At 49.1% G+C, this 24472-nt stretch overlaps 1 protein-coding gene across 3 annotated transcripts in view; it reads right to left on the minus strand.

Annotated features, from left to right (window-relative positions):
* The window catches only part of KCNH4 (potassium voltage-gated channel subfamily H member 4), a 110970-nt gene that overhangs the window by 27551 nt on the left and 58947 nt on the right, over positions 1-24472 (minus strand). For all 3 annotated transcript variants that reach the window (XM_060256110.1, XM_060256109.1, XM_060256111.1), the window contains exons 5-10: positions 13982-14225; positions 11970-12127; positions 8268-8469; positions 6644-6838; positions 2025-2224; positions 693-942 (exon numbers count right to left, since the gene is read on the minus strand). In XM_060256110.1, coding sequence (XP_060112093.1) covers positions 693-942; positions 2025-2224; positions 6644-6838; positions 8268-8469; positions 11970-12127; positions 13982-14225 — 1249 coding nt within the window. The remainder of the gene's footprint in view (positions 1-692; positions 943-2024; positions 2225-6643; positions 6839-8267; positions 8470-11969; positions 12128-13981; positions 14226-24472) is intronic.

Below are 24472 nucleotides of genomic sequence, written 5' to 3' on the forward strand. Positions count from 1 at the left end.
TGAGGGCGGGGGATCACCTGCTGGCAGCAGACAAATGGTAAGCACCTATCCGGACCTCAAGGAGTCTGATCTAAAGCTTGGCTTTGGTGCATGGGGGATGACAGCAGGAGGGTTTCTGGAGCTCTGGCCCTGCTGCTGGACCCCCTGATGGCATCTGGGTTTTGGCCACTGTGTGACACAGACTGTTGGACTGGATGAGCCATTGGTCTAACATGGCTTCTCTTATGTTCTTATGTCTGGGGCAATGATGCTATGTAACCTTGATGCTTGGGGGGCGACCGTGGGAGGGTTTCTGGAGTCCTGGCCCTGCTGGTAGGCCTCCTGATGGCACCTAGGTTTTGGCCACTGTGTAGCACAGAGTGTTGGACTGGATGGGTCATTGACCTGATCCAATATGGACTCTCTGATGTTCTTATGTCTGGGGCAGTGATGCTTTGTATTCTTGGGGCTTGGAGCGTAACAGTGGGAGGGCTTCTGGAGTTCTGGCCCTGCTGGTGGACCTCCTGATGGCACCTGGGTTTCAGCCACTGTGTGACAGAGTGTTGGACTGGGTGAGCCACTGACCTGACCCAACATGGCTTCTCTTATGTTCTCATGGGGACCATATGGCCTGGCTACACCACCCTTCCTGTCCACCTCCATCCCGAGTTCACTGCGGGCCAACTGCATCCCCAGCTCTCCCTCAGCCTTACCCAAAATGGCCAGCACAATGTTGTCCTTGAGGACTTCCAGGGAGCCGGAGCAGACAAAGTAGTTGGCTTGCAGGGCGTCCCCCTGGCGGAGGAGGTATTCTCCCGGGGCACAGAAGGAGGTTTTGATGTGCAAGGAAAGGGCGCGCAGGCAGCCTCGGCTGGCACTCTCGAAAAGCGGCAGCTGCAGGATGTCCTTGTTCAAGTGCATGGCGATGTCCGCTCGCAGTTCATCCGGGAAATCACGCAGGAGCTGCAGGGGGAAGTGAGAGGGGGGGTGAGGGGGACAGGGGGCTTGGTGCAATTTCAGTCCACCCCCCCCCCCATCCAAACTGAGAGTCAGCATGCTGTGTAGAATGTTAGACTAGGATCTGGAAGATAGGTGTTGTATTGTCTGCTCTGTCATGAGAAATCGCTGGGTGCTCATTGGGAACTTAAAGCGGCCTTCATCGTTCTCCTCTCCTCCATTTTTATCCATGGCAGAGCGGGGGTTCAAAATTGGGCCTCCAAAATCCTGGTTCAATACTCTAAGCACCAGGGTTTTTTGTAGCAGGAACTCCTTTGCATATTAGGTCACACCCTCCTGCTGTAGCCAATCCTCCAAGAGCTTACAGGGCTCTTAGTACAAGGCCTACTGTAAGCTCCAGGAGGACTGGCTACATCAGGAGGATGTGGCCTAATATGCAAAGGAGCTTCTGCTACAAAAAAAGCCCTGCCAAGCATCATACCATGCAGTCTTACCATGGGGGCTATTAAGACAGCAGCTGGATCTGAATAATCGACCGGGCAGTTTTGCACAGTTATCAGCTGGGCAGTTCTCCTGCACAGTTCTCCTCCCTTGAAAAGGGAGGCGATTACATGGCCATAGCAGACATGCCCTTATAATTGTTCATGTCACCTTTAATTTCCAAAGCACTTTTCAAGTTTTCTGTTTGCCTTCCATAACCATCCTGTCGTATCCCTTTGCATTTTACTGATGGTGAACTGAGGTCGGGAAAGTTATCCAGAACCGGACAACATGGCCGTGATAAGGAGGAACATAATCAAAGATCATACAGGCTTGTACCCAGTTTTTTAGTTACTGCTCAGGGCTTTTTTTGTAGCAGGAACTCCCTTGTGTATTAGGCCACACCCCCTGATGTGGCCAATCCTCCTGGAGCTTACAGTAGGCCCTGTACTAAGAGCCCTGTAAGCTCTTGGAGGATTGGCTACATCAGGGGGTGTGGCCTGATATGCAAATGAGTCCCTGCTACAAAAAAAGCCCTGGTTACTGCACAAATATGCCTTCCCGGTGTCTCTCTGTCCTACCATCCCAATGACCCAGCCATTCTTTACCTCATTGGCATCGATGCCGTTGTTGACAGACCACGTGGTCTGGAAGTATTCCAGCATGCGTTGTTTGAGCTGCTGGGGCAGGCGGTGAACACGGATGAAATCCTTGAGGTCTTTCATGCGGGTGTGGTAGAGGGAGCGCCGCGAATACATGCGCTGGATGATGGCTGTAACGTTGCCAAAGACCACAGCATGCATCAGAGCTGGGAAGAGAGGAGAAAGGAGAAAAAGACAGGCATGTCAGCAGAACATAAGAGAAGCCATGTTGGATCAGGCCAATGGCCCATCCAGTCCAACACTCTGTGTCACATAAGAACATAAGAGAAGCCATGTTGGATCAGGCAAATGGCCCATCCAGTCCAACACTAAGGGTGTTTTCGCACTCACCTTCAGCCGGCGCCGCGACCCTCTTGACGACAGAGGATCTGTGCTGATTTCCCACACGAAGCGCTGGAGCAACCAGAAGAGCCGCCAATTTCCGGCGCGAAGCCCGCTCAAACGTAAATCGCCAAGAAGCAGGAAAACGCTTGAGCGGGCTTCGCGCCGGAAATTGGCGGCTCTTCTGGTTGCTCCAGCGCTTCGTGTGGGAAATCAGCACAGATCCTCCGTCGTCAAGAGGGTCGCGGCGCCGGCTGAAGGTGAGTGCGAAAACACCCAATGTGTCACATAAGAACATAAGAGAAGTCATGTTGGATCAGGCAAATGGCCCATCCAGTCCAACACTCTGTGTCACATAAGAACATAAGAGAAGCCATGTTGGATCAGGCAAATGGCCCATCCAGTCCAACACTAAGTGTCACATAAGAACATAAGAGAAGCCATGTTGGATCAGGCCAATGGCCCATCCAGTCCAACACTCTGTGTCACATAAGAGAAGCCATGTTGGATCAGGCCAATGGCCCATCCAGTCCAACATTCTGTGTCACATAAGAACATAAGAGAAGTCATGTTGGATCAGGCCAATGGCCCATCCAGTCCAACACTAAGTGTCACATAAGAGAAGTCATGTTGGATCAGCCCAATGGCCCATCCAGTCCAACACTCTGTGTCACATAAGAACATAAGAGAAGTCATGTTGGATCAGGCCAATGGCCCATCCAGTCCAACACTCTGTGTCACATAAGAACATAAGAGAAGTCATGTTGGATCAGGCCAATGGCCCATCCAGTCCAACACTCTGTGCCACATAAGAACATAAGAGAAGTCATGTTGGATCAGGCCAATGGCCCATCCAGTCCAACACTCTGTGCCACATAAGAACATAAGAGAAGTCATGTTGGATCAGGCCAATGGCCCATCCAGTCCAACACTCTGTGTCACATAGTGGCCAAAAAACCCCAGACCATAGCTGGGCCAGATCAAAATTGATCTAGTTCAGCATCCTGTCTGGGGCAGTGGTTAAGTGTGCGGACTCTTATCTGGGAGAATCTGGTTTGATTCCCCACTCCTCCACTTACAGCTGCTGGAATGGTCTTAGGTCAGCCACAGCTCTTGTAAGAGTTGTCCTTGAAAGGGCAGCTTCTGGGAGAGCTCTCTCAGCCCCACCCACCTCACAGAGTGTCTGTTGTGGGGGAAGGAGAATAAGGAGATTGTAAGCCACTCTGAGACTCTGATTCAGAGAGAAGGGTGGGGTATAATCTGTGGTCGTCTTCTGTTTTCAGCCTTCTGGTTTCTTCCAGTATCTGCTACTGAGAGGGAGCACAACTTCTGAACGCGGATGGTCCATTTACGTAGTTATCATGGCTAATGGCTACCACTTATAGAGGAATTCAGATTTTTATTTTTAGCCTCACTAAGGAACACTGTGCAAAGCGGAAGCTGGGTACTTTAACTACTGAAAAATTCTCAGAAAGTTTTCAGGGTGATGAATTTCAGCCCCAGAATTCCTTACATGGACTTTTACATCAGGTGTGTGCACATGAGAAACCAAATATAACAGCCCTGTTTTTTTGCCAAATTCAGTAAGTCACAATGCAGTCTTGAGCAGATAAACCCTTCTATGTTTATCAAAGTCAGTGGGCTTAGAAGGGCTAACTTTGTTTAAGACTACACTGCTAGCTACCAATGCTAGCTACCAACAGCTGGCATTGCTCCCTCTAAGCTGTGGAGTTTTGTAAGCAAAGATTCTACTTTGTGAGCTACTGACATTCAAGTTGTACGCTACTGCATAAATTTGTTTGCTCTGGGGCCATCCTTCCTGAGACAAAATGTGTGAGCAGGAAGCTGGTGATACAAGGGAAATAAAGTACTTTTCGCAAAGTGCCTTTGCCATATTTATCTTCTATGCCCTCTCAACACAATTGTGAGAAAGGTCACTATTTGATAGTATTTGTAGGCAGGGAACTTAGACCGAGAATGAAATTGCTGAACAGTCGGGTTAGAACAGATAAAAGAATGTACTTCTTTACTCAAAGGGTGATTAACACGTGGAATTCATTGTTGCAGGACGTGGTGGCGGCTACAGGCATAGCCAGCTTCAAGAGGGGGGGGGGGGGTTGGAGACAACAGTGTGAGGACTTCTAGTGTCCTGGCCCCACTGATGGACCTCCTGATGGCACTTGGGTTTTTTGGCCACCGTGTGACACACAGTATTGGACTGGATGGGCCATTGGCCTGATCCTACATGGCTTCTCTTATGTTCATATGTTCTTAAGATTTGCAAGCTTTAAATTTAGTCCCAAACCTATTGTAGAAGCTCTGGAACATTTGAAACACTACTGAAAAAACACCATGAGGAGAACAGAGTGCCAGCTCAACAGTCCCCAGGCAGAATCTGAAGGGCTTTATATCCCACTGGTCCCTCCCATTCCCAAACCCTGCCCTCTTCAGGGTTCATCCCCCAAATATCCAGGTATTTCCTAACCTGCAGTTGGCAGCCCTACCCTGTGACTGTCATTTCAGAACTATGTGAAGAAGAAGAAGAAGAAGAAGAAGAAGAAGATATTGGATTTATATCCCGCCTTCCACTCCGAAGAGTCTCAGAGCGGCTCACAATCTCCTTTACCTTCCTCCCCCACAACAGACACCCTGTGAGGTGGGTGGGGCTGGAGAGGGCTCTCCCAGCAGCTGCCCTTTCAAGGACAACCTCTGCCAGAGCTATGGCTGACCCAAGGCCATGCTAGCAGGTGCAAGTGGAGGAGTGGGGAATCAAACCCGGTTCTCCCAGATAAGAGTCCGCACACTTAACCACTACACCAAACTGGCTCCCTACACCAAACTGGCTCTCCCGTTAGGAAAAGGTTTCTATTTTGTTCATTTTTACAGATAGGGAAACTGAGGCTTAGTGAGTGTAATCTGGCTAAAGCCACAGAATGCATCTGGGGCAAAGGCCAGTCCCAGTCTCTGATTCAAGCCTGCTTTTCAATCAACTTCAGAGAAGTCACAAGAACCCCAAATATTCGGTTGGGAACATCCACTTGGTTATTTTCACCTTTCCACGTTAACAGCTACTTTTAAAAAATGGGTTTAGGATTCCCATCACAATTCTGTGGCAAGGAAGTCGAAAAGGCTGTACCCGGAAAAGCCGAATTCTGTATGTTATACAAATCTCCATATTTTAATTTTTTTCATAATACACATAATTCATTCTATTCTCATCACTGAGTGCAGCAAAGTGGGCAGAGAAACCCTACACTGCAGATTTCTGGAAATCCTGCTCAGGGCCATTTTTGCCGTGAGCCATGAGGCAAGGCAGATTATGAATATTTTAATTAATAAGATGATGACGAAGAAGATGATATTGGATTTATATCCCAACCTTCACCCTGAATCTCAGAGTGGCTCACCATCTCCTTCGCCTTCCCCTCCCCCCACAACAGACACCCTGTGAGGTGGGTGGGGCTGAGAGGGCTCTCACAGCAGCTGCCCTTTCAAGGACAACCTCTGTCAGAGCTATGGCTGACCCAAGGGCATTCCAGCAGCTGCAATTGGAGGAGTGGGGAATCAAACCCGGTTCTTCTAGATAAGAGTCTGCACACTTAACCACTTCACTAAACTGGTAAAATAAATCCTGAAATTTCACTAGGGACTGGACACATTGAAACATAGAATCATAGAGTTGGAAGGGACCTCCAGGGTCATCTAGTCCAACCCCCTGCACAATGCAGGAAATTAACAATATCTCCCCCTAAATATCTCCACACATTGGTTCAAGCCTCCTTTCATAAGTATGGTGTCCATGAGTGCCATGATGCCAGCTGACACCTTTTCTGGTGCCCGTCAAGTGTTTTTAGGAAGTGGGTGGGGCCAGGGAGGGCTTTTGTCCAGCAAGGCTTCTGATTGGCTGTGCAGATTTTTAAAAACATTTCTCTTTCAGCAACTGCCAGCGCAGCACAAGGATCCGCACTGTGTTAATTGAAGTTAAGCAGTGGCAACCATTTTGCGGCTGGCTCCACCTCCTGTGGCAGTCATTTTGTGGCATCCATTTCCTGCTGTGCCCATCATGTCATGTCAGAATTCCAAACGTGCCTGCTCAAAAAGGTGGGGGACCCCAGAGCTAGAAACATGCCATTTGAAAGGAATTCTGTGATTCGACAGATGACAGGTTCTGCGTCACGTGCCGAAGCCTACACTTGCCACAGTACAATCATGGAGGACGCAGACCCCGCCTATGCCGGACTCACCACCAATGAGCATAGTGCAGATGGAGAAGATTTTCTCGGCATCCGTGTTGGCGCAGACATTGCCGAAGCCCACGCTGGTCAGGCTGCTGAGGGTGAAGTACAGCGAAGCGATGTAGGCGCTGCGGAGGGACGGCCCACCCACGGAGCTGTTGAGGTATGGGGCTTCTATCCGCTTGCCCAGTTCGTGCAGCCAGCCTGCAGGCAGAGAGAGAGATTAACCTGGGTGGATGGGTCAGGGCTCGAAGTCCCCATCACACACACCTCAATACTGCACTCTGTGTACATGAAGCCCTGTCTCCTTACAAAGGCGCAGGGCTTTTTTTGTAACAGGAACTCCTTTGCATATTAGGCCACACACCTCTGATGTAGCCAATCCTCCAAGAGCTTACCGGGCTCTTAGAACAGGGCCTACTGTAAGCTCTTGGAGGATTGGGTACATCAGGGGGTGTGGCCTAATATGCAAAGGAGTTCCTGCTACAAGAAAAGCTCTGCAAAGACGTAAAGATCAGTTACACTTAGGGATGGCCAGCTCCAGATTGGGAAATACCTGGAGATTTGGAGAATGGAGCCTGGGGAGGGCAGGTTTTGAGGTGGGGGAGGGACTTCAATGGATGTAATGCCAGGAGACTCCACCTTCCAACGTGGTCATTTTCTGTAGCTTAATTGATCCCTGTTTCCTGGAGATCAGCTATAATAGTAGATGGTCTCCAGCCACTACCTGGAGGTAGGCAACCCTAGTTGGGTTCTTCCTTTGCAACCTGGTTTTGAACTTTCCATGGCAGACGAATATCAGCTTTACCCCGCCCCACAACGTTTTACATCAAAATATCTTATCGCATGCAATGCTCCCTCTAAGCTGGGGAGTTCTGTGATCAAAAATTATACTTCATGAGCTACTAGCATTAAAGTTGTGAGCTACTGCATGAATTAGTGTGCTCTGGGGCCATCCTTCCTGACCCGAGACAAAAATTCGTGAGGAGGCTAAAAACTGTGAGCTAGCTCACACTAACTCAGCTTAGAGGGAACGTTGATCACATGTATGATTGTATAATGGGGCCTGGGGATCCTGCACAATTATACCTTATCTCCAGACTAGAGATTTATCCATATGCCTTATTTTTTAAATTAAAAACAAAAGTTGCACAACTTATTCTAGAGACGGAGCAGGGAGAGGTGAGTTAGGGATGGTACAAGTGCTAGCCAATGCCCTTCACATGAAAATGCCTTATTATTGAATTGCATCATGGGTCATTTAAGATTAATCTTGTCTCTTCTCACTGGCTCTCCCAGTCCCATCACCTGTTACTTAATGGCACTGGGAACCTTCCCCATGCAAAGCAGATGCTGTTACCATAGAACTATAGCCGCAACCAGCTGGAATTCAAATGAAACTGCCCCTCTAATTTGCAAAACTGCTTGTTTCAGCGCACAGGCCAGCAGAGAGAAACAGGAACAAGCCCCACTTTTTTCATTCCTGTACCATCAATCTTACCCTCCACATATTGCTTGGCCTCCCTAAAATATATATTTGCCCCAACAGTGGGATTCAAAGGAGAGCCTATCTCATTTCACTTGGCACTGGCATTTCAGTAAAGTAGCGTTTCCTGTCCCTCTCGAAACTCACCAATGTCCCAGGTCACCGGGTCGTGGCTCTCCTTCCGGCCAATGACGTACCAGATGCAGGCCATCCAGTGTGCCAAGAGGGCAAACATGGACATGAGCAATGTGAGGACCATGGCGCTGTACTGGGAGTAGCGGTCCAGCTTCTGGAGCAGACGAAGCAAGCGGAGGAGGCGCACCGTCTTCAGCAAGTGTACCAGATAGGTCTGGAGAAGGGGGAGGCAGAAAAAAAGATAAGAACTTCAGAAGAACTCTGCTGAATTAGAACAATTGTCCGACATGCTGTCTCACACCATGGCCAACCAGTTCCTCCGAAGGGCCAACAACAGCGAATAGAAGCCAGGGCCTTCCCCCGATAAGAATATAAGAAGAGCCTTGTTGGATCAGACTAGTAGTCTGTCTAGTCCAGCATCCTGTCTCACACAGTGGCCACACAGTTCTCTCTGTGGAACTCCTTTCCTCTGGAATGTATGTGGCACTCCGCTACAGGCTTAAAAGCCCTTTAAAAGGTCTTTTTGAACTGGGTCTCAATCCTGGTTCACTTCTGTTTGAAAGAATTGGTTTTAAAAAACAAAACGAAAGGTTTATTAAGTTCTTCTGACAGGTTTTTTTTTAATACAAAAGCAGCTTCCCCATGTAGAATGGCTGTGTGGCCATATTCAGGAGTCATCTCTTTTGGGTCTGACGCCCGCAAAATCAGCCCTGGCTCTTTACTGACGCAGGATTCAGTGCTAAGCTGGGATTTGTGTCACTGGATAAATTAGAATGTGTAGGTGGTTTCTCTGCACAACTTCTATACAGGTCCCTTTTTCTCATCCCCCATGCTATAGCAACACGCCTTTCCGTGAGCTTGATAGGTACCTATTTGCGTCATGTATATGTGACGCTACCTTCGACTTGAGTCAGCCCATCGGTCCATTAAGCTTCATACTGCCCACTCTGACTGGCAGCAGCTCTCCAGGGTCTCAGACAGAGGCCTTTTGCATCACCTCCTGCCTGGCCCTTTAACTGGAGATGCCAGTGGTCAGGGGAGACCTGGCAACCCTACTGTCCAAATTAGGGCACACATAACTTTACCACAGATTTATCATTATTAGCCTTCCGTAGGGCCTGTAAAACGGAGCTGTTCCACCAGGCTTTTAGCTGAGGCTGCGGGCGTCTACTCTTGATCTGGTTGGCCTCCCCGGGCAGCACTGTCATCTGTGCTAGGAAATGGAATAAAAACTGCCATGATGTGAGACGGCTAGGCTGGGCAATATGTGATGACATGGTAATCTGAGCGCTGTTGAGTTGTCTGTTTATAGAATGTTTTTATTGTATTTTATTGTTTTATCGTATGTTGTACTCCACCCTGACCCCTACGGGGAATGGACGGAATAGAAATATACTAAAATAAATAAATAAATACAAAGTTGGGTTGCCAATCCCCCCTCTTGGGTGCAGGGGATCCCCTGGTTTGGAGGCCCTCCCCCCACTTCAGGGTTATCAGAAAACGGGGATGGGGGGGGAATGTCTGCTGAGAACTCCACTCTACCCTATGGAGACTAGTCCCCATACGGTATGATGGGAAATTGATCCATGGGTATCTGGGGCTCTGGGAGGTGCTGTTTTTTGAGGTAGAGGCACCAATTTTTCCACAAAGCATCTGGATGCTCTTCTCAAGCCCCCCCCCTCCAAGTTTCAAAAAGACTGGATCAGGGGATTCTATTCTCTGAGACCCAAAAAAGAAGGTGCCCTCCTCCTCCTCCTCCTCCCTTATTTCCAAAAGAGTGAAGGCATTTAAAAGGAGTGTGGTCCCTTTAAATGTGATGGCCAGAACTCCCTTCAGAGTTCAATCATGTTTATCACAACCTTGCTTCTGGCTCCACCCCCAAAGTCTCCTGGCCACACCCCCAAAGTCTCCAGATATTTCCAGACCTGGCAACCCTATTACAAGGACAAAAAGTATGTACTTCCAGGCCTCCAAGCCAGAGGGCTGTGTAAGCCTCTTTCTTCACAAAGTAGCCATTCAATAGCCCCAGCAGAAGAACCAGGAGCAGATTCAAATCTGATTGCTGGAAGAGCTCATGGTATCTTGCTTTTAAAATCACTCTCAGGAGTGAGACCAGTTCCAAACAGGACAGCTGCATGTTGGGAGGGTTAACCCACCTATCCCACCAGTTTTTCAGTCTGAAATGGCTCTGGGGCAAATGCTGTCTCCTTGGAGCTGTTTAGGGTTGCCAAACTCCAGGTGGGGTCTGGAGATCTCCTCCTTTTACAACTGATCTTTATTGTACAATGTATGTATTGAGTTTTTTGCTGTTAGCCACCCTGAGCCGCTTGGTCGGGGAGGGCGGGATACAAATAAAATGTGACTGACTGACTGATCTCCAGCTGGCAGAGATCAGCTCCTCTGGAGAAAAGGACTGCTTTGAAGGGTGGACATTGTCCCATGCTGAGGCCCCTCCTCCCTTCCCCAAACCCCGCCCTCTCCTGGCTCCACCCCCCCCCCCCCAAAGTCTCCAGGTATTTTCCAACTCAGACCTGGCAACCCTACTGTTTCTAGACTTATGGGATACGTTGTTCATAGGTACATGTTCAGAGTTCCGAGCTCTGGGTTGAGAAATATCTGGGGATTTAGAGGGTGGAGTCTGAGGCAAGGGAGTTTGGAGAGATACGGGACTTCAGTGAAACACAGTGCCATATGGTCCACCTTCCAAAGCAGCCATTTTCTCCTGGTGAATTGATCTTTGCTGTTTGGAGACACCGGAGATCTCCAGCCACCACCTTGTGGTTGGCAACCATGACTGTGACCTTCCTTTGTATGCCTTGCATCCTCTCAAGCAGAGAGGCTATGGGGAAAGTAGCTTCCTTTTCCCATGAATCACAGCGCTGATGCAAATCAGATGCCCACATGATTTGGAATGAAGTTTCAACATGAGCTCTTAGAGCTAAAAGGGCCCTGGGTAGACCTAGGGCAAGACCAAGACATGATTACCGTTTTCGCACACAGCTTACCTCGCAGTCACAGTCCTGTTCCCTCCACAGTGTCTGTCGGATTTCCCACCATCTGCGCCGGAGTTACAGGAAGTGCCGCGGCTTTTGCGTAGCAAACGTAAACTGGGTTTTAGCGCTTTACGTTTGCTACACAAAAGCTGCGGCACTTCCTGTAACTTTGGCGTAGATGGTGGGAAATCCGACCAGATGCTGCGGAGGGAACAGGATTGTGACTGCGAGGTAAGCTGCGTGCGAAAACGGTCGATATATTGTATAGTTGGGCTCTGATTGGGAAGCATGGTGTGAAGATATGAAGCTGCCTTATACTGAATCAGAGCACTGATCCATCAAGGTCCACATTGTCTCTTCAGACTGGCAGTGGCTCTCCAGGGTCTCAGGCCGAAGTCTTTCCCATCACTGACTGCCTAGTCCTTTCTAACTGGCAATGCCAGGGATTGAACTTGGGACCTTCTGCTTGCCAAACAGATGCTCAGCCACTGAGCCACAGCCCCTCCCCAAATGACACGGAAGGAAACCCCCTCTGTGGTGCTGCAGCCCTGACTGAAATCTGTCCCCTGGAACAGCATTTTCAAAGAAAAAGGTGGGGAGGTTCATTCACTCAACCCTCAATGTTAATGTGCAGTTAAGCCCCAAGCCCCGCCCCCATCCCCCCACTCCAGTGTTTGCTGATGGCTTTCATGCTGAGGAACAGGTCTGAAGAGTCACTGACCACTGGGACATTGATGGCATACAGGAGGTCAAAGGGCAAGGCCGCAATCAAGTCCACGAAGAACCATGTGGCCACGTAGTGGAGGCAGATGGACCGGCTGTCATAAACCACCTGGCCCGACTGGCTGACGTACGTCGTCCGGAAGTTCAAGATGATGTCTGCAGAGTCAGAAAAGTGATGGGTTTACACACTGTGTACATGTCCTCACTGCAATGATTACTAATCACACTTGCTTGCTTATACCAGCAGTGCCAAGCCTGCATATTCCATCAGGAGGAGAAGAAGGAGATTGGATTTATACCCAACCCTTCACTTGGAGATTCAGAGTGGCTTACAATCTCTTTCCCCTTCCTCTCCACACAACACACACCCTGTGAGGCAGGTGGGGCTGAGAGTGCTCTGAGAGAGCAGCTTTTCAGAGAACAGCTCTGAGAGAACCATGACTGACCCGAGGTCCCCCAGCTGGCTGCCTGTGGAAGAGTGGGCAGGGCTGGTGCTGGGGTTTCTGGTGTCCCAGGCCGCCTGCCCTGCCACTGCCCCCCACCCCACCCACAGAGAGGGCAGATGCTGCAGCAGCGACGCAGCAGGGGAGGGCTGGGCAGGCTGGCTGAGTGGCGTCCCCTTCTTAGGGCAGTCTCGGAGCACCTCTGAGAGCGCACTGTGCATGAACGGCTCGGCTGCGGCCCCCACTCAGCCTTTTCACGCAGACCCGAGAAGGCTGAGTGGAGGCTGAGGGCAAGCCGCCCATGTGGTCTTGGAGGTGCTCTGAGACTGCGAGAGTGCACGGCTCCAAGAGCACACGTGCCACCGCTGCTCAGCTTTCCCGGGTCTGTGCTTCTGAAAGGGCAGCTGCTGAAAGAGCTCTCTCAGCCCCACCTACCTCACAGGGTGTTTGTGGTGGGGAAGGGAAAGGTAAAGAAGATTGTAAGCCACTCTGAGATGCAGAATATAGGGCGGGATATAGATCCAATATCTTCTGCTTCTCAATAAAAGTCATTTCCTACAGAGAAACCCTCAGAAGGTTTACTCAGAATCCTATTCAGGTGTAGTCAATAGGGCTCACTCCCAGAAAAGCGTTCTTATTTTCATGATACTCCGGGAATGTGGAGATGGACAGATTGAAATTGACAGATTTGTGTCCTATTCCGTCCATTGAACCCTGTGCCCTTACAAGCATGTGAGTGTGCTTTGGACTGTACTTGCAAGATGCTCTGATGGATACTAGTGTTCCCAGAATTCTCTGGGAAATCTCGGCTCTTTTGGAGAGCATTCCTTGAATTTATGTTTCAAACTAAAAAGCAAGTATGGCAGAGTAGCCCTGACTTCAATAGCCCAGATAAACCCAGAGCGTTTTCACACTTACCTTAAGCCGGAGCGACGTCCCTCTTCACCGCGCAGCGTCTGCATGGTTTTCGCACTAATTGCAACGCAGCACCTGGAAGAGCCGCAAAGTCCTGTGGCTTTTGCGTCGCAAATGTAAACTGGTTTTTGGCAGTTTACATTTGCGACGCAAAAGCCGTGGGACTTTGCGGCTCTTCCAGGTGTTGCAGAGCAATTAGTGCGAAAACCGTGCAGACGCTGCGCGGTGAAGAGGGACGTCACTCCGGCTTAAGGTAAGTGCGAAAACGCTCCCAATCTCATCACATCTGGGAAGCTAAGCAGGGTTGGTTCTGGCAAATACTTGGATGGGAGACCTCTTTGGAATACCAGAGCTAGGAGGTCAGAGCAGACTTTATTCAGCCATCTCCTTGAATAATCTCCATGCCCCCAGTAGGGGTCAGTCACCAGACTTCCAGGTACACATATGCACACAGGCACATAACAATACAAAAATATACTCCCCCCGCCTTAAAAAAGAATAAAATACAGCAGAATTGAATGCCTTGAAAAACTTTGATGTCAGTTTTATGCTTCTCTACAGGTTGAGCCCAGGATTCATGACCCCCCCCATCAACCCACCTTAGCTAAAGGACCCGCCCTCCAGGAGAAGACAGGAGCTCTGCCATTCTCACCAACAATGAAGAGCATCTCCACGGCGATATCACTGACGATGGTGCTGCGGGCGGTCGCCAAACTGTCATCGGAGTCGGTGAAGCAAACATTGTAGGGAACGGTGACAGCCACATAAAAGGTGGCCAAGAGAATGAGCCAGTCCCACAAGGCCTTGAAGATGCTGTAATGGAGGAGGATGAAGCGTGACTTCTGCACCGAGGCGATTTTATACTCTGGCACCGAGGGCTTGTTTTCAAAGACGTCCTGAGGAGCACAAGAGACAACAGCTTCGTTCAGCACTCAGGATCTTAGGACCTAACTGCACTTGGCATTTTCTTCAAAGTCCATCATGGATCCTGCTGATCAAATGCATGTTGTAAATTTCGCATTCAGGACTCAGTTCCCAGGTGCATAGAGGCTCAATTCAGGTCAGGATGACAGCTCACAGGAAGAAAAGGTTTAAGCGCCCATCTCCTTAATTTTCTGGACCTGAACAGCCTCCAAGACCCACACTTTGCCCTGTTGGGGAAATGTACATATAGAAGGAGAAGATATTGGATTTATATCCTGCCCTATACTCTGAGTCTCAGAGCAGCTCACAATCTCCTTTATCTTCCTCTCCCACAACAGACACCCTGTGAGGTAGGTGGGGCTGAGAGAGCTCTCACAGAAGCAGCCCTTTCAAGAACAGCTCTGCAAGAGCTATGGCTGACCCAAGGCCATTCCAGCAGCTGCAAGTGGAGGAGTGGGGAATCAAACCCGGTTCCCCCAGATAAGAGTCCACACACTTAACCATTGCACCAAACTGGCTCTCAATAGGCCACACAGGGGCAATTCTAGCCTTCCAGGGCCATTTCAGGTCACAACAATGACATGGAGGGGAGGGGGTCCAGACAACTCACCCTGCATGCCATAATCCCAATCCAAATTGGGCCCCATACACTTGGGAACGGAGTTCTGAGTGCAGAACTCACAGGGCACGACTGACAGGAGGACCCAGGATGGATGCATGCAAATTGATACTGAATTAACATTGTCCAAAATGTTGTGTCATTAACAAAATGGCCTGGCTTCCGCAGACTGCAACAGCTGAACTTTCCAAATGCTCTTCAGAGGTGGCTCCACACAAAACGCATTACAGGAATCTAATCCAGCGGGGGTCCTATGAAGGCATCGCTCCCCCAGCACCCAGCCATCAAGGTGCTCAACCTGTGTTGAACGCTTCCAGCCTACATGATGTTGTGTGGTTTGAATCGGATTGACGTTTCTGCAGTGATGATGTTTTTGAAGTGATTCGTTTTATTGTTGTTTTAATGTTGTAAGCCCCCCCCCCCCCCCCCCGAGCCCGCTTTTGCAGGATAGGGCGGGGTAGAAATCGCAAAATTAAAATAAAATAAAATTAAATTGATTTAGAAGCCACTGATGCCTACGATACAGAAGGCAGGGCTTGCGGGAACTGACCCAATCCAGTCCAGGGTTCTGTTTCCTAGCATCAGATGTTTCCGAACAAGGAACGAAGGCTGCAGGCTGCCCCCGTTGTGTCTGTGGTACACTGCCTCTGACTATCGAGGGTCTACCTTCTAGCTCACTCCACTTATTTTGTCATCTGAATGTTGCCCTCAAAAGAGACAGAGCTATATTGTACAGGCCCATAGCCACGGTGGGAGGGGGCTGTGAGGGCCCTGCCCCGTGACTTCCGTGCAGGGCCCCTTGACTGTAGCCTGGAGAGCACAGCGCACTGCTGCAGCAAAACCAGCAAGTGGAGAGAAGGGAGGCAGAGGAAGCTACGTGGAATGGGCTGGGGAGGGGGGTGGGGTAGATAGAGCTGCTGTCTGCAGGGTTCCAAGATGGGGGAGAGAGAGGTGGAAGGAACCCCCCATGCTTGCACACAACTTGCAGTTCCTTCTTGACTGAGTTTTAGGGTTGTTTGTTTTGGTCACTTTCGGAGCCTTCACCTTTTGCCCCTACCCTGGCAGCGGATGGGAAAGGGTGCCCCCTGACTTTTTAAAAAGCCCCCCCCCCCAACTTTTAAAATCCTGGCCACGGCCCTGGTTTTGCATGTGGCTGATAAGAACGTGATGTGGGAGAAGGCAGAATTCACTGTTGATTTTAGGGGGAAGGAACTAATGCTGTCTTTTTTAGTGCTACCTAGTGCTACTTTGTTAGGTGCTTGCTCCTCCATGCTCAACATGCGTGTTTGCAAAAAAAGGAGCTATTACAAAGATGTCTCGTGGCTCCAGAGCTCTCTTCTCATGAGGAAACTGGTCTCGCAAACGTCTCCATCGAACAGCACTTTCAAGAAGCCGGCAGAACAAAACACTACAGGAGAGGGAGACAGCCTCAGAGACACAACAACAGCGGCAACCATAGCAACCACCCCAGAAGGCACATGAAAGTCCATGAAAGAGACTGTTAATTTCCTAGCAGCCATTTTGACCAAACAAGGCCTCCACTGAGGGCAAAGACATTTTAGTGCCCGAGACATAGGGTTCGCAACCTCCAGGTGGTGCAAAAAACCCCACCACAAATGATATCATAACCAATGGAGTCTTGTGAGCCAAAATTCTAGTTTGTGAGCTATTGGTATTAAAGTTATGAGCTACTGCAGAGATTAGTTTGCTCTGGGGTCTTCCTTCCTGAGCTAAGACAAAAATGTGTGAGCTGAAGGCTAAAAAAACCCGTGAGCTAGCTCACATTAGCTCAGCTTAGAAGTATCGTAACCCCAAATTACTTTGAGAATCCAAAATACCACGAACAATTTATCAAAAACTATACTGAACATACAGTTAAAAGTCTTCTTTTACCAGCACAGAAATATTTCAAGAATTCCAGTCATAGACATTGATCCCTGTATGGGTCCAAAGTGTTTTTAAGTCTTTGTGCTGATTCCAAGTCTTTCAAGTAGTCCAACAGTCCTCAAAGGGTCCTGAAGAGCCAGTCCCAACAACAAGCAGTCAACTATCTTATGTGGCTTGTTTTACAGAAACGTCCTCAAGGCTGGGAAGAGCAATATTCTCAGAAATTCAAGATGAATACACAGTAGATAAAAATTTACAAGAGCCTCATGGCACAAAATGGTAAAGCTGCAGTACTTTAGTCGGGCCTGCCTGCTCACAACCTGAGTTTGATTCCAGCAGAAGCTGGGTTTTCAGGTAGCCAGCTCGAGGTTGACTCAGCTTTCCATCCTTCCGAGGTCGGTAAAATGAGTACCCAGCTTGCTGGGGGGGAAGTGTAGATGACTGGGGAAGGCAATGGCAAACCACCCCGTAAAAAGGTCTGCCATGAAAACGTTGTGAAAGCAGCGTCACCCCAGAAATGACTGGTGCTTGCACAGTGGACCTTTCCTTTCCTATACTGAATCAGATCCTCGATCCATCAAAGTCAGACCGATTTCCCACTCACCTTGTTTCGGTCTCCTTGCTCATTTCGCACAAGCTGCCCAGAGCCAGCAAGTTGCTCCGCCCCTTTTCAAGTTCCCTCTGTGGCAGACATAAACTGGTTTTCAGAGGATCCTGCCTGCTGCGGAGAGAACTTAAAGAGAGGTGGAGCAACACACTGGTTCGGAGCACTTTGTGCGAAATCCAGCAGCAGCCCCACAGAGAAGAGGTGAGTGAGAGCGGCATAACTTTAGTGGGAAATTGGTCTCAGTATTGTCCACTCAGACTGGCAATGGCTCTCCAGGATCTCAAGCTGAGGTTTTTCATGCCTATTTGCCTGGACCCTTTTTAGTTGGAGATGCCGGCGATTCAACCTGGGACCTTCTGCTTACCAAGCAGATGCTGTACCACCGAGCCACTGTCCCTCTTTTGTTGTGAACCTCCAAGTGGTGGCTGGAGATCTCCCTCTTTTACAACTCATCTCCAGGCAACAGAGACCAATTCACCTGGAGAAAAATAGCCACTTTGGGGCTCTGTGAGGGTTGTTTTTTGAGATAGAGGAAACAATTTTTCTACATAACATCTGGAGCTTCTCCTCAAAACACCCCTCCAAATTTCAAAAAAAAACTGGACCAGGGGGTCCAATTCTATTAGCCCCCAAAGAAGGTGTCCCTGTCCTTTATTATTTCCAAATAATGGAGGGAAGGCGTGCAGTCCCTTTAAATGTGATGGAATACCAGGGTTGTGACACAAAGGCAGGCAACGGCAAACCACTTCTGAAACATTTCTTGCCTTAAAAACAGATCTAGCTCGCCCCCTAGTGGTGCATAACGCTAAAAGAGCTAGAACTTCTGGCTGCCAGACAATCTTAGGATCTCCTGGCTATTCTACACACAAGGCCATATGATAATTATTATCAATTCTCTCACATGCATTCTCTTTAGACTAGATCTTCAGTGAGGCCTCCTGAGTTCCTCTAGCAGTCACCTCACAGGCTACATATGTCTCTCCCCCATAAATTTGTGCCATTTCTGGTCATCAGTGGGAAGAGAGAAAAGAGGGGCCCCTCACGCTCCACTGTTTCCACCCGTGGGGATAATCCTCCTTCCACCACCTGCTCAGGCCCATTTTTCTTTCTAGGCATTTCCCCCCAAAGTGCTTTAGCCTGCCGAGCATGGATAAAGATCAGGAAGCCGACCCTCTTGTGGGGGGTTGGCCGCCATTATCAGCTTAGAGTAAGTAAGTCTCCCTGGATTTGCTTGGGGCACGGAAGGAGTTTACCCAGTCCATGACTGGAAGGGATGGCCTGAAAGAGCAGCTGTTGAGGCTGTTGTTCAATTGTCTCTCCCTCCCTCCCCCCTCCCCTCAACTGCCATCCTTTCATACAGTCCAAAGCCTTTTAATCTGCCTTGGCGTTGGATCATGGGGGAAACAGCTGTCAAGGCATGAAGAGCTGCGGAGGGAATGAGCACAGGGCTACGGCGGTGGCGGGGGAGCTTCACGCTAGGGTGGGTTTCCCAACCCCTGCTGGACACACACACACACACAGAGGGCCAGATTAAACCCTGTGGAGGCCCCTAGGCAGTCAAAATCTTGTGGGCCCCCTTGCAAATTATCTCAGAGTTGGAGCGCCCACCCCGCCTGAGGCCCCTGCTACAGCCTGCAGGCACCTTCCCAAAAGCCCCTTTGACAAAACTGTGGGGAAGAGGAAGAGAGAAGCAAACTTTTTGACGTCGCATCAGGCAAGCTAGACAAAGAGCAGCTCAGTTGCTGGCTGTGTGTGCAGGCTGGGAGGGCTGCAAGCAGGGGGGAAACCGGGGTTGGAGGGAGCTGGCCCAGAGCCCCTAAAGGTGGGGGGGCCCATAGGCCAGTGCCTGCTTGGCCTAACTGTTAATCCAGCCCTGCACACGCACCCCGAACACACACCATTCCCCATAGCAAAGTCAAGCGGGCAGCTGAGTGGTCCAGCTTTTGACTGTGTCATCTAGAAAGAAATCTTTGAAATCCAGCTCTTGGGTTTCTCCTCGCGATAACAAAATCCACCCTGGGATAAAAAGAGGACCCTGCGGAAATGGGTGAGAGTCCTTGCGTGCGCTGGGCTTGCGATCTGAAAAGTAATCCCTGAAAGAAACCAAATAGAATGCCCAGCAATTAGACTTACAGCACCCCGATTTAATGTTAAACTAGGCACTGCAAAGAACAATATGGGGAGGGGGGGGGAAACACTCAAGTCGCTCACCTTCCCACTGTTTTGAATATACAAAACACTTCCCCTGCCACAGACAAGCCTCCAGAGCCCTCTGGCAGCCACATATGCGATCCTAGGAGATAAGGTCTCACATTTCCCTTCTCAAAGCAAAGATTCTCCGGAATCTTCTAGATTCTCAAGATGGAACCCCATGTTACTGCAGAGCCCACTGAGGCTCAGTCCTGGCTTCCATTTTCAGAAAATGTCTCATGAGAATGCTTAGCAATTCAATGTTCCCACTAATCCCGCCCCCCCCCCCCCCCAGCAGAGCAGTTCACATCCTGAGCAGAACAGAACTGCCGTAACCTTAAAATGTCAGCAACAGCAAACCGGACCTGCAGTGCGTAACTAGGCAAAGCAAAACAGGAATCATGACACTGTGATGGCTTATGATAAATGCAAATTAATCGTCTCCTTGTTATCGATGCAAATTCTTTTTCAAGGGCGATTAACATGTGGAATTCACCGCCACAGGAGGCGGTGGCAACTACAAGCATAGACAGCTTCAAGAGGGGATTGGATAAACATATGGAGCAGAGGTCCATCAGGGCTATTAGCCACAGCGTGTTGATGGAACTCTGTCTGCGGCAGTGATGCTCTGTATTCTTGGTGTTTGAGGGGGGAACAGTGGGAGGGCTTCTAGTATCCTGGCCCAGCTGATGGACCTCCTGATGGCACCTGGGCTTTTTGGCCACTGTGTGACACAGAGTGTTGGACTAGATGGGGCATTGGCCTGATCTAATATGGCTTCTCTTATGTTCTAAAGGTCTCCTTGTTGTGTTTTTTTCTATGTAGTTCCAAAAACAACGAGGCGACCTTGAGGAAGAGCATGATTAGTTGAAACTGTCTTCATATCCGGATGGGCCTGTTGGTCGCATTTGCTGTATGAGTTCTGTTGTGAAATTAAGAAGGGACTTTTTACTTTATCCTTTGATGGACTATGTGAACACAGACCATTAATTTGATTCTTTGATGGACTGCGTGAACACGTACAATTAATTTGCATTAATGACAAGAAGACAATTAACTTGCGTTTATAATAAGACATTACAGCATTGCGATTCCTGTTTTTCTCAATCTTAACATGGGTCATGAACAATGCAAGACCCTGTGTGGTTCCAAATTACTGCTGAGCTGAGTTTCCTCATTAACGAGTGGCCGCTCACGCGCATAGCTCAGAAGGAACACTGCTTAGCATGCATCTTGGGCTTTCAAGCCTTCAAAAGCACTTCATGTACATTCACACATGCTAAATAATGCAGTTTCAATCCACGTCAGCGACCGTTTGTAAGTGGATTTTGCCATTTCACACAGCAAAGCCCAGTTGCAAAGTGCATTGAAAGTGGATTGAAAGTGTGTTATTTAGTGTGTGTGAAAGCACTGCATTCCTTACATCAGCTATGTAAGGTACATCAATATTATTATCATCAGGCTCAGCAGCAGCATGCCTGGAGGTGGGGCAGCTGCCCGGGGCTCTTCTTACAGGGCCTACTGTAAGCTCCAGGAGGACTGGCTACATCAGGGGGGCATGGCCTAATATGCAAAGAGTGGTCCAGCTCCTGAAAAAAGCCCTGGACTCCCCAGTTTAAGAGCTCAGGGGGGCATCTGTGGTCTCATGAGCCCCACATCAAATACACTCCTCCGAATCTGGCAGCTATTCAACATTTTAAGTATGCTCTGGAAATTGTTTTCAGATTTTCTAGCATCCTGTCTCAATAGACCCTGAACCTCTTCACCACTCCTCTATATTGGGATGCCAACCCAATAAGGGCTGGAGATCTCCCAGCATGACAAATGAACTCCAGACTACATAAATGACTTATTATTTATTTAAAATATAACACTTATTCCTCCTGGGGAGAATGGCTGCTTTGGAAAGGGAATTGCATGACATTATATCCTACCAAGACTCCCCTTTTAACCCCCCTCTTCCAGGCTCCATCCTCTAATCTCCCAGCATTTCTGAACCCAAAGCTGGCAACCCTAACATGATACCAGCTTTCTCTACTTGAGTGCACCTCTGAGCATGTGCAGAGCTTTTGAAGAAGATGATGATGATATTGGATTTATATCCCACCTTTCACTCCAAATCTCAGAGTGGCTCACAATTTCCTTTACCTTCTTCTCCCACAACAGACCCTGTGAGGTGGGTGGGGCTGAGAGAGCTCTCACAGAAGCTGCCTTTTCAAGGACAACTCTGCGAGAGCTCTGGCTAACCCAAGGCCATTCCAGCAGCTGCAAGCGGAGAAGTGGGGAATCAAACCTGGTTCTCCCAGATAAGAGTCCACAGGCTTAACCGCTACACCAAACTGGCTCTCAGTTCCCTCTCTATAAATATGCCCAACATCAGGGTTGGAATTCTGGCAAGAGCTCTGTTGCATATTAGGCCACACACCCTGGTGTAGCCAATCCTCCAAGAGCTTACAAGGCTCTTTTTTGTAAGCTCTTGGAGGACTGGCTACAACAAGGGGGGGGTGGCCTAATATGCAAAGGAGCTCCTGCCAGAATTCCACCCCTGCCCAATATAGCTCAGATGAAGAGCAGGGTTTCCAAATAAACTCAGCTCCCGACACCTCTTATTATGCCCTGATTCCTTGTCTTTCACCCCACCCAATCAAGTCACTAACCTTGATGATGTTGGAGTGAGTATGGCTGGGCATTGCAGGAAGCACTATCTAAATGTGCACAAGGGCTACTATCTCCTTGAATTAGGGTCAGAGCGGGGAATCCCCTAGTTTTGGGGGGCTTCTATTCACCGCCTGCCACCTGGCTAGCAGGGAAACCAAACCCACCGACATTGCCATGCAACTTCTCCGAAGCGATGATGTCATGCAGAAGTGATGTCATCATGTTTGGGACGTCACAAGGTGATGCTCTGGTTTTGGGGCAAAACTCTATGGTTTGATGCCAATTTTACCATGGAGTTTTGCCAAAAAAAAAAAAACAGAGCATCACCCCCAATGTGATGATGTCACTTCTGGGGGATATCAGCACATTGTGTGATGTCCCTCCCACTTGTGGAATGCCCCCCCCCCATCCCTTGCCAGTGTTATGAGGGGCTAACAAAATAAACCCAAAGAGTTTCTATGACCCAAATTACTATGATAATAAACATGCATTTATTACAAGAAAGACAGGCAAATATTGCAATGCTCAATATATAGCCATTGAAACTCAGTTCAATAATAAAACATAATAAAACAATAAAATAAAATAGTAATCGCATAGAAGGAAATTTATTGCACAGGAAGTGGAATATCGGCTGTTTTATTATTGGACTGAGTTTCAATGGCTGTATATTGAGCATTGTAATATTTGCCTGTCTTTCTTGTAATAAATGCATGTTTATTATTACAGTCATTTGGGTCGTAGGAACCCTTTGAGTTTATGTTAGTCTTACACAGTGACCTCTCTCATTGTACTTCATCGTCATGAGGGGACCTGACAGCCCCACATTGAACGGAATGTCTTTTCTTCTCTTAACCTGGGAGCTGCCCTCTGATCCCTCCTCTCGCATTTTGTTCTCTCATTCTATCTTCCAACGGAGACCCCTCCTCCTTCTCCTTTTGTCCTCTCACTCGCTTTACATGGTCTTCCAAGAAGACACATGTCTCTGCAGGTCCCTCTTGTAGGGACGATGCCCTCACGCTCACACACATGATGCCAGGCGAGCTGGCCCTTTGTGATAGGGAAAAGACTCTTTAGATTCGGCTTCCTTTTCGCCTTTTGATTGCAACCTGAATGTGAACTGAATCTACTTGAAAAAATGCAAGTTTACCATTTTTTTTTTTTTTGCAATATACTTCTTGGGAGTTTTATTTTACTGCACTATGTATCCTGCTTCTATGACTGGGCCCACTCTGCTATATTTAGGGCTACCAAGTTCCTGGGCCAGGCAGGGTCTCCCCTGCCCAAGAGGTTTCCAAACTGCCGGCCTACATTGGGCCGTTGGGGGGGATCCTCCCCCAACATTGCCGGCGCGATGACATCACTCACAGTGACGACATTACGCTGGCAACGTCGTGCGCTGGCCGTTCTAGGAGCTTCTGGGAAAACTTCGTTGTTTATTCCGGGAAAATGTTATTGTTTTCCCGGATGCTCTAGCAATTTGGGAGGGAAAACGCTATGGTACACCATAGAGTTTCATCTCCCAAATTGCTAGAGCATCCAGGAAAACCATAGAGTTTTCCCAGAAGCTCCTAGAGTGGCCAGTGCACGACGTCACCGGCGCGATGACTTCAGTCCCCCACCAGAGACTGCAGGGGACTTGGCAACCCTAGCTATATTAACGAAACCCGACAGTCAAAACATCACAATGCCCTGGTTAGAATTATCAAGCAGGTTCTACCCCTTGTTTTGCCCCCATCTTTTTCAGCTGTGAGCCCTCAAAGATACAAATGGGAGAAACGGCTGAGTCCTTTTGAGAGTAAAGCCTGCTGTTGCAAGGTGACCTTCTACAGAGGTTGTGCCGTTAACAGCCCTCCAAGTGACAAGCTTAATGCTATTAACACTGTAGCCCCTGGCAGCTGCCCAAAGTCATCTGTGCAGGCTGCTTGTTTCTGGGGACTGGGCTTTGCCTGGGGGCAGCACAACTAATAGTCCTACGTGGAGTCAGCTAATCCACAGAGCTGTCACGGAAACTGTAGGCTGTCTAGTGGGACGTGCAGGCAAGGCAAAACCGGGAAGGGAACAGGAAAAGTGTCCAGTTCTGGGCTGGGAAAGTCCTGGATTTTGGGGGGGGGGGGGGGGGTGGAGCCTGGGAAGGGGGAGTTAAGGAAGGGAGGGACCTCAGCAGGGTATAATGCCATAGTTAGGGTTGCCAATCCCCAGGTGGGGGCAGGGGATCCCCAGGTTTGGAGGCCCTCCCCCCGCTTCAGGGTCATCAG

Source organism: Heteronotia binoei, chromosome 15, assembly GCF_032191835.1.
Source record: "Heteronotia binoei isolate CCM8104 ecotype False Entrance Well chromosome 15, APGP_CSIRO_Hbin_v1, whole genome shotgun sequence".
NCBI lineage: Eukaryota > Metazoa > Chordata > Lepidosauria > Squamata > Gekkonidae > Heteronotia > Heteronotia binoei.